The sequence below is a fragment of the Adiantum capillus-veneris genome, chromosome 19, assembly GCF_014529385.1.
Source record: "Adiantum capillus-veneris isolate H3 chromosome 19, ASM1452938v2, whole genome shotgun sequence".
Taxonomy (NCBI): domain Eukaryota; kingdom Viridiplantae; phylum Streptophyta; class Polypodiopsida; order Polypodiales; family Pteridaceae; genus Adiantum; species Adiantum capillus-veneris.
Genome location: NC_140949.1, coordinates 118,663,131 through 118,672,785, shown reverse-complemented (window position 1 = coordinate 118,672,785; position 9,655 = coordinate 118,663,131). Strand labels below are relative to the sequence as shown.

The 9,655-nt window shown below is 44.4% G+C and overlaps 1 protein-coding gene across 1 annotated transcript in view; it reads right to left on the bottom strand.

Moving 5' to 3' along the window:
• Positions 1–1,399: 1,399 nt before the first annotated feature.
• The window catches only part of EMB1691 (Methyltransferase MT-A70 family protein), a 44,173-nt gene continuing 35,917 nt past the window's right edge, over positions 1,400–9,655 (bottom strand). Inside the window, exons 6-7 of the mRNA XM_086491177.1 lie at positions 2,288–2,439; positions 1,400–2,215 (exon numbers count right to left, since the gene is read on the bottom strand). Coding sequence (XP_086347303.1) covers positions 1,688–2,215; positions 2,288–2,439 — 680 coding nt within the window. The 3' untranslated portion in view covers positions 1,400–1,687. The remainder of the gene's footprint in view (positions 2,216–2,287; positions 2,440–9,655) is intronic.

Here is a 9,655-nt window from a genome sequence, read left to right as displayed (position 1 = left end):
AATAAATTACTTAGGGAATTTAAGGGAAAAAGTTGGGAATCTTGCATTGACAAAGACACACCAAAAATAAATAACAGCACAACTCAAAGCCAACCTAAAATTTTGCCTACATTTGCAAGATGTCATACACAACCCACATCTCATCCAATGTCTTGTCGAAGAAGTCTACATACAAGAAGCTTTGGATCAAAAACTTTTGTATCACCAAGTGTGTACATATAACGTGCAGACCCAAAAACGAAACGTAAGGAATGCACTGGTATTCTTTACTCTATTACCAAAAGATGTTGAGCATGATGAGGATGAGAGGAGGCATGGATGTAGCTAGCAAACAGTGCAGTACTACTATATACAAATATATTTAGATAGATGATAGATGGAGTAAAGAATACTAGTGTACAAGTGACCGACCACTAGATGGACAGGAAAAGACTGATAGGAAAATAGTGCCCCCACATAAGCTCAACAAACACTATCACTACACACACATATCCAACAAAAGAACGCAACTATTTTATCATTGACAAGTGCATGAAGCAGCATGAAAGCGTAAATAAGAATATCGACCATTGACCAACGTGATTCCTCCAAATACTAGGCAGGCAAAGATTGTGAAATGATTGTGGACTCATGGGGCCCAAATCCAATCATCTGATTCATGATCCAGAGACTTAAGCTTTTAAAGCATCATCATTAAAGATAATGACGCGAGGAGAATTAAGAGCAAAATACAGACACCAGCTCCGAATGATCTATGCAAAAACAGGTTAGTGTGTTTGTCATGTTACATATTAGTAGATGGATCCTGTGCTAGTCTTTAAGGATTAGAAACGCGTAGGAGGCACTTCTACCTTTCAGAAAAGGGCTAAAAAATAATACCCTTGAAAGGGTGTAAGATTTTGAAACCATTGCGAACCACTACGAAGTACCCCAACCTGGTACAGCAAACAAGCTGTTCAGAGTGATACTTTAATTTCATAAAACCTGTCGAAGCAGTTCAAAGTATGCAGATATTGCAAACCAAATAAGAGAGAGAGAGAGAGCCGCTACTTAACGTCCGTCTTTATAGAAACAGGTAAACAAATGTCAACTATCTACTTGGGCCTACATATACATAAGACGATGCTTAGCAAATGCCTCTTACAAAAAAAAGTTTGCCATTCCATGTGGCACTAATTGACAAGCTTTATCAAATGGTCGTGCTCCCCAGCATTCCATGCTTTACTAAGGCCTTACCAAAACTTTGTCTTCCAAGCCAGTATATCACAAAGGTGGCACAATTCTATGTGAGCTTCAAAGTATAGAACCGACAGAACACATTCAGTTCATACGAAAGCTTACTAAAAAACTCATTTGAATTTTATGAGGCATCAGACAGATCCAAGCGGTACCACTAGGATTACCCAACATCTTAAAATTTGATGCTTTTTTGGAAGAATTGCAAACTTAAACAGGTGTATGGTGGTGCCTATGCAGGCACGCGCATGGCACCGTCACATCATTATCCAGATACACTCTTGAATGTAATGACCAAAGCAAACAGTAGCACCCCCTCATTATACAACAATCCACAACCAGCCTCATAGAAAAATGAATGATGCAACTCTAATATGCCAAAATTGTTCTTTTATACTGCTTGCTCAAATTACATGGGAGATTGCCCAAATAATGAAACATCGATGATCAACTATGAAGCCGTGTCCATCAATGGCTTCATCTCCTCATCTACAGTGGCAGTGTCCAGAGCAGTATCAAGCCCCATGACTTTCTCATCTTCTGTTCCAGGTTTTCCTTGTCCACCATCCAAACGTAGTGGAGATTGCCTTGTCGGCTTATTCACATTCCCTCCTTTCCCCATGCTTGGTGGTGGGCCTCGGCCAGGGCTTGGCGAGGTAGTGCTGATGACAATCACAGAAGAAGAGTTCACCACCTGTCCTGAGCCCCCGGCCCCACTTGTGGCTTGCAGATTCTGGGGCGACATACCTTGCGACGCATTTTGTGCCTTCTTGCTGTTTGAATGCGCCGCTGAAGGCTGTGAAACTGAGTTTGCAGCCTGAGATTGCTGCTGTTGCTGAGCTCTTGGAGGAGGAGACTTAGGGCGGAGCGCCTCGATTTCTGGCGTCGTGCCTACCAAGTGAGACGCATCCACTGGTGGATTTCCACGACCACCCTGCCAAACTTTTCCTTCCGCATCACCTACAAACTTGCAATATGTCTGCAAAAAACCAACAGTGTTGTTGAGGGTGTGGTCCCATTCAATTAACACCGTAAAAACTTATACACATACTTGAGCATTGAAGTTTGAGGAGGTGAGATGTTTGCCAACGGTGATCCAGCCAGCCCGGATGTTGTGGTCTTCACCAAAAAGCTCAAGTCGTCGCTGACCCAGAGCAAAATGCTCCACAATGTGATAAAGCTCCTCTGGTTTAGCTGTTGACCCTATAAATCCAATAGAAACCATCACAGCTCTCAAAATTAGTCGGAGCCTTGAGTAAGGCTTATGAGTAACCACGATAAACGTCATGGATTTTTGTCCAATTTGTAAAAAGGGTAGATACATTCTACAGTTTGATAAGTAGCAATCACCTCACTGTTGTTATATTAAAGGCAGTCTCACCCAAATCTTAGCCATCATCACATACACGAGAAATATTTCAGCCCAAAACAAACGGGGAGGTTCACTGTGAGATGTTTCCACCATATCCATAAGGAACAGCGAAGTGATTGCACCTTTTAAGTCGACCAAAATCTAGCCTAACATGTCAGAAAGGATCAAATCAAATATGTAAGAATGCAAACAACTTGGATTCTCCCATATGCATTAAGGTCTACACACTCTGAAAACCTCACCATTTTCATCAAAAGTAATCAAGGCTGCAAGTTATTTGCCCGTGCGCCTAGCAACCTTCGTAAATTTTGATGGCAACATAAGTAACATCCTAACATGCCAGTGCGTACATCACACCCATGACAGAATAGTACATTGCACGAGTAAGCTTTCAAAAGAAACCATGCCCAAAAATCACAACCCAAAAAGAAGGGGCACAAAGAGCTTGCAAGTTTTGCAACAAAATAAACAGCTCAATAAGAAGAATCTTGACATGACAATAATCTTATCCCCTTTCAAACATGAGAGTGAGTGATTAGTGGCACGGATGGAGTGCTCTGCTGACCGAGAATGACCACAGGAGAGGGCACCCTCGCGCGCACGAGAGAGAGAGAGAGAGAGAGAGAGAGAGAGAGAGAGAGAGTATTATCTTTCCAATTAACTTGTGGATCAATCTCACAAAACCACTTACAGCCAAAAATCATGTCATATCCGAAACAAGGAGAAACAACAAACGTGCGACAAAAACATGCTTGCTGAACAGAGACTTGCACACTAGGACATGTGTGCGTTATTGAAGAATTGCTCATTTATGACACCAACAAAAGATGTGGGTTCTACGGTTTTTTCTTAGGTGATTCATTAGTACAATCTCTTCTCATGTGACCTTTAGTTGACAGTTAAAACATCGTCCTTCTTTTCCATACTCGGTTCTTTCTTCAATACTCTTAGGTGATTCCTTAGGACAATTTCTTTTCATGTGACCTTTAGTTGACACTTAAAACATAGTCCTTTTCCATACTCGGTTCTTTCTTCAACACTTAACCAACCTCCAACTATTCCCTTGGCACATTTTTCATCAGAGCTCAACACAAGGGTTTTCCTCAATTTACCCTTTCCTTTATTATCACTGTTAAAGTGAAGAGTTGTGTGCTTTAGGTGTAGTGGAAGATTGAGAAGAAGAATTAATGTGGTTCTTACCATTCTGTTGATTCTCAGGGTTCTACGAGGTACTTGACTTGTTCTCCTTGGGCTTACCTTTGTTGTGCTTCATTTCTTACTTTAGAGTGGTCCTCATGACGTCATTATAGTCAGTAGGTCAAAAAACTCACTTTGTATTTGATGTACTTGTAACCAAAAAGGAAAGTTGCGATCCTCGTCTTAACTTACGCAATTGAGCAACAAACTGCAAAATATGGTTAGAAAAAGACATAATTCTATCTGTCTCTTCATCTTCCTCTTCCTCTTCTATTATCTGAAATTTTCTGAATCTGAATGAGCAATGTGCACCCAACAGTCTCCAATTTTAAGAACTATGCGCACTCATGCACTCCTGCAAAAGGCTCCAATTAGAACCATCCACGTATTCCTACAGAGGGCAGTACATCCGCACCCCTACTCATCTACATGCTCTCTCTCTCATTCGAAATTTCAAGGGGAAAGGCGCTTGCAAACTGTTGAGTGATATGGTCACCTGCACGATGGTTCATAATGGTTTTGTGGTCAAAATCTAGGACGCTTGCAAAGTCCAAAAATGATGACGTACGACTTAGAACAAGGAACTGAGCTCATTTGAGTGTATCACGCGTGTGTGTGTGTATGCACGCGCGCACGCGCCACAGTGCAGTATGTGCACATGACTGTGTGTGCCACGTGGCCATGTTTTATCGACTTCCAGAGCCAATTCTATATATATCTCTAGATAGGAGTGTCTAGAATCCTAGGAGGATTAGTATCAACAATCATATTTCGCTTGAGATCTCGCCAATCTTCTTTCAACCGATCAAGGTACTGCAGTGGCATAAAATGATCCCGATCAAGGTAAAACAGTGGCTCGACATCCGCGTATTGCTCAAGGTGCACGGCCGTCTATGCCTCTTGCCAAGCTTGATACCAATTAATGGCATCACCCGACAAATACATAGCAGCTGTCAAAACTCTTTTGCTATTGTTTTTCTTAATGCATCCATCTTACCATCATATTTTCTGAGCATCAACTTTTCAGTGAATGGATTGTTGGAGTCGTCGTCTGTCACAAACTGCTGACATGTCAACCACTGGGGGTTAGGACTCCCGAATCGTAACCCTAACCAACTTGCAGAAGATGGCCGAGGGGCCTAAAACCTCGAATTGAAGACCAAGAGGGTTAGGGTTAAAACCATAACCCTAACCAAATAGCAGACCGTGGCCATGGCTTTGAGTCTTGACCCTTGGGGGGAGTATTCATGTGGATGTTGTTATTGGAAACCTCTAAACGATGTAGGCTGTGGGCTGGGAAGTGTTTATTTCCAAATGGAACCTCCGAGGGGCGTTTGGTTGTATATGGCCTTTGAATTGCTTCGGTTTTTGGCGGAAGTATTCATTGGGAAGTTTAAGTCTTCATGTCTTGTGATTCCATCTGTAATCATCTCGGTTGCATCGTGATGTGCCATCCATATGTTCCAAACTGGGTGAGATTGCTTGGATGCGTGATCTTAGTGCATCAAGACACCCCTTTAATGATCGACGCGATCTGTGTGTGATGGCTAACTTTGCTATGCTGAAATATCAAGAGCTCCAATATGGAATAAAATTAATGAATCAGACTCAAATTGAACCTTTGAATTTTTAACTAACTTGATTGAGTTTTGCAAATCTGATTGTAGACAATTACTCTTCTTTCAAGAGGGGGGTATGTCACAAATTCTAACGTATCCACCACTAAAGACTAAGTACCAAATCCTACTCCTAACCAACTTGCAAAAGATGGCCAAGGGGCCTTAACCTCCAACGGAAGACCCAAGAGGATAGGATTAAAACCCTAACAATGACCAACTTGCATACCATGTAAAACTCCAAGAGACTAAAAAGGACCAAAGTTTGCAAGGAGATGATGACATGGCAGTCCAATGTCACATACTGTTACAAACTTGGGCACCCCAAGTCTAGATTTTGTCGCGACACAAGAAAGAATCACTTAAAATACTTCACAACTTTAAAATCATAGTTCAATTTTGTCGACACAGCTCGGCGTAGTTCCGTGCTTGGAGAGATTGGCCCCAAAGACTGGCGCCCCTTTCGGTATTTCTTTTCTATTAATCTTTGAGCAAAGTACAACTCCCGCAGGGTCCTTTGCTCTCATACTCTACATCCAGATGCTTTGAAGAGTGAGGCCCTTAGGGCTCTCTTATTCTTACAAGGGATGCCAAAAGCAGAGCCCCAAAAGCATTAACTCAAAAGCTTCTTACTCAAAAGCATTGGGCCCAAAAGCTTTTAGAAATTAAAGCATTCAAGCCCCAAAAGCATCTCAGCGCAAATTCAGAAAATCCGTACGGCTATGTCGACATGAAAAACGAAAATTTGTACAGTTGTCCATACGCCTGCCACGTCATCATGTCAGTGCTTTTTGCGACGGGTTTTCCAGGATTTCCGTACCAGCGTGCCACGTGTCAGTCCGAGTAGAATGTGTGTCCAGGGTCTGCTGTCACGTCACTAGTTTGTGACACATACACACGGCTCTGTGTGCCACGTGGACATGCTTCATCGACCCTACAACCAATTCTATATATATCTCTAGATAGGAGTGTCTAGAATCCTAGGAGGATTAGTACCGGTAGTTTTGTGAGCCTGTTCGCAGGACCCTTATGTCCAGACAAGTCCATTAGATTAGGTTTTCCAATTTTGGAATCCTCTTGCATAAATGGTTTGTACAAGCGTTTTGACAGATGTTGTTACACTACGGTGGATGTTACAGCCTTGAACACTCCAAGCAAGAAATCAATAGCGACACATGAACAGAAACTGCAAAATCACTGAACGTTGAGAGAGAGAGAGAGAGAGAGAGAGAGAGAGAGAGAGATAGTGTGGAACTTTTTATGGAGTGGCACAGATGGGACTACTGATACTCGTGCTCGAGTTCGCTGGTCCACGATTATTCATCCTAGGTCAGAGGGAGGCCTTGGCATTATTGATCCAGAGTTACAGAGCCGTGCCCTTCTTACCAAGCTTATTGTTCGGGGTCTTTTTCCCGGCCAAGAACCTTGGAAGATGCTTCTTCAGGCCGCTCTTTGCACAGTGACTCCATGCCTCGGCACTAGAGATGGTCATACTTGGCATACAGGGTATCATTTTCTCTTTACGGATGCCCCCTTGTCCACCACCACCCTCTCACCTTTCATCCGATCGCTCCTTCAGATTTGGGTTTCCATGCGACGGGCTATCATACGCTCACCTCCCTCATGTCGTGAGGAGATTGAGCGTTAGCCTCTCATTTGGAATGCTGCAGTTCTTGATTCTTCGGTTAATCCACCCCGTCAGCTTGGAGAGAGGACTCACATTGATTGGGCTGCTTGGGACACTGGCCCTGCTGCCTCTATGCGGTTGTTTCATGAGACACGTATGCTGGATGCAGATTTTGTGGCAGAACATTATGACATTGGTCGCGGGGTGACAGACAGACTCCTTGAGATTGATTCCGCCGTTCCTTCACAGTGGGATGCAGTCATGCGAGGCGTGGTTCAGATGCCTCCCATTGTGGCTGGGAAGGCCTCTTTGCTCAGAGCACTCTCTTATTAGTTCGTTTAGACACCATGCTGTTCACAGTTGATACTGACTACTCTCAGGGGATTCATGCTAGATTGACATATGATGCCACCTCTTCGCACCTTGTCTCCCCCGGCGCTCGATGGGAGGCCATACGAGTAGTTGGCTCCTGCGGGAAGCGTAGTTGTGTTGACCCCCGTTTCGCTTCCGCTGATGTTGCACTTTGGAGGCTTTGGGTGTGGGAGGGTCGTGCCCTATCTCAGCTTTATTGGGACCCAGGAGAGTGGCATTGGCCTCACTCTGACCCCACCGGTGCACCTGTATCATTCTTTGAGTACAATGTCAGGATTGGAAGGTTAGCATTGATGAGACAGCAACCAGAGCAGCCCACTCGTATGCGTTTCTGGTTACATTCAGGTCTCTCCCATGCTTATCTACACCAATTTTGGTCCGCCATCTGGGATTTACATGCGGCTCGTCGTATTTCTTTTTTCATGTGGATGATTGCACATGCAGGACTTCCAGTTGGCACTTGGCTAGCTACTATGGGTCATGATCCGTTATGTACTCGCTGTCCTTTGCGACTACTTGAGTCACCTGCACACTGTCTTTGGTCATGCTCAACTTCCCATGTAGTGTGGCTTGCAGTTTGCTTTTTACTTAGCAGAGCGAGTGTTCAGCATGGATTTCTCACTTGGGGATCTGTCTCATGGTTGATGCCGATGCCCGGCCCGCATCTTTTCTACGAGGGCTCAGACACAGATCCAGCCTTTATGCTTACCTCGACTGGTTATCGACGAGGGACTTTGGCTATGCTACCACAGATTGCTTGGCAGGGGGATTCTCAGACACATGATGAAGTTTTTTCAGTCATCACTAGTATTACACTATGGAATGTTTGGAGAGCTCGTTGTCTTCACATTCTAAGTGCGGCTCCAGAGCTCCTTCAGGATACCCTCACTGCCATTTGGCTGGACATCATTCACACTCTGATTTGGCAGTGGGATTCTTCCTCAGGTACATCTCGAGCAGCCGAGGCTCGCCGATTTGCCTTCCTTCGGCGTTGGGCCCGATCCCCACTCTTCTTCACACTTACAGGTGGCCAGATTACGTGGCATTATGCCCCTCCTCGGTGGTTTCTCCTCCACTCATCACACCGACCACCATGAGATTGTTCTAGTCGAGTTGTCACTATAGTGGCTCCCATCCTTACATTCAGCTTGTACACCCCACGTGAGAGGCTATTTTGGCATCCGCTGGGGATTATATTGTACTCAATAATATACAGCCCTGACTTTTTCAAAAAAGAGAGAGAGAGAGAGTGTCGACACGGGACAGCGGAGTTCCGAGCCAAGACGCATGGGCCCCAAAGACTAGCGATATTTGCGACGAGACAGGCACCACGTGCGAACGGAAAAGAACATACTAGACAACTTTAAGCACTTCAAATAACACTAAAGTGAAAGAGATGCACGAGATGGGGAGTGGCGGAGTTCCACCCCAAGGGAGCACTGGCCCTAAACCCTGGCACCCCTTTCGGTATTTCTTTATATTGCTTCAATAGGTTACACTCCTTGGAACTCTGCTTTGCATATGCTCCCGCAAGAATGCCAGAGAAAGAGCCCAGGCCACTTATTTAAAGACCCTGGGCCATCCAAAAGTAGTACATGAAAAGCATTCAACTCTAAAAGCATCTGTGTCCAAAAGCACATGCTAAAAATCAGCCAGCACAATTTTAAGGAATCCATACACCTGCCACGTCAGCAACCAGCAGCGCGAATTGCAGAGGTTCCTACAATCTGCCATGTGGCACTATCAACGCAAAACGTGAGTGTCCGTACAGCTGCCATGTCATCGTCTATTATGCAAGTCTTTGTGTGTGCGTATGGGTCCCTTTTAATTTAGGCACCGTTGGATGGGGATCTTCAAGTTAAATCCTAACCCATATTTTAAACTTGGGTCACTCGACCAAACTCCATAAGTTGGTAAACTTTTATTAATTTGCCCCCACTCCGAGGAATTGTAAGTTGGTGAGAACTTCTGTTGTTGTTGCTTCTTCTTCTTCTACTCCTTCTGCTGTTGCTTCTTCTTCGTAGGGTTTAGGCCCCTCGGCCGGAATCTCCCAAGTCGACTCAGGTCTTCAGTGGCTTGATACGTCAGCAGTTTGCGACATTCCCCCTTCTTGAAAGAAGAGTAATCGTCCGCGATTACCTTATATCTGCAAAACAACTCAAGTTAGCTCAAAAGTTTCCGAGGGACAATCAGTATCACACCCAGACCGCGCTGATTTGTAATGGGTGTCTCATT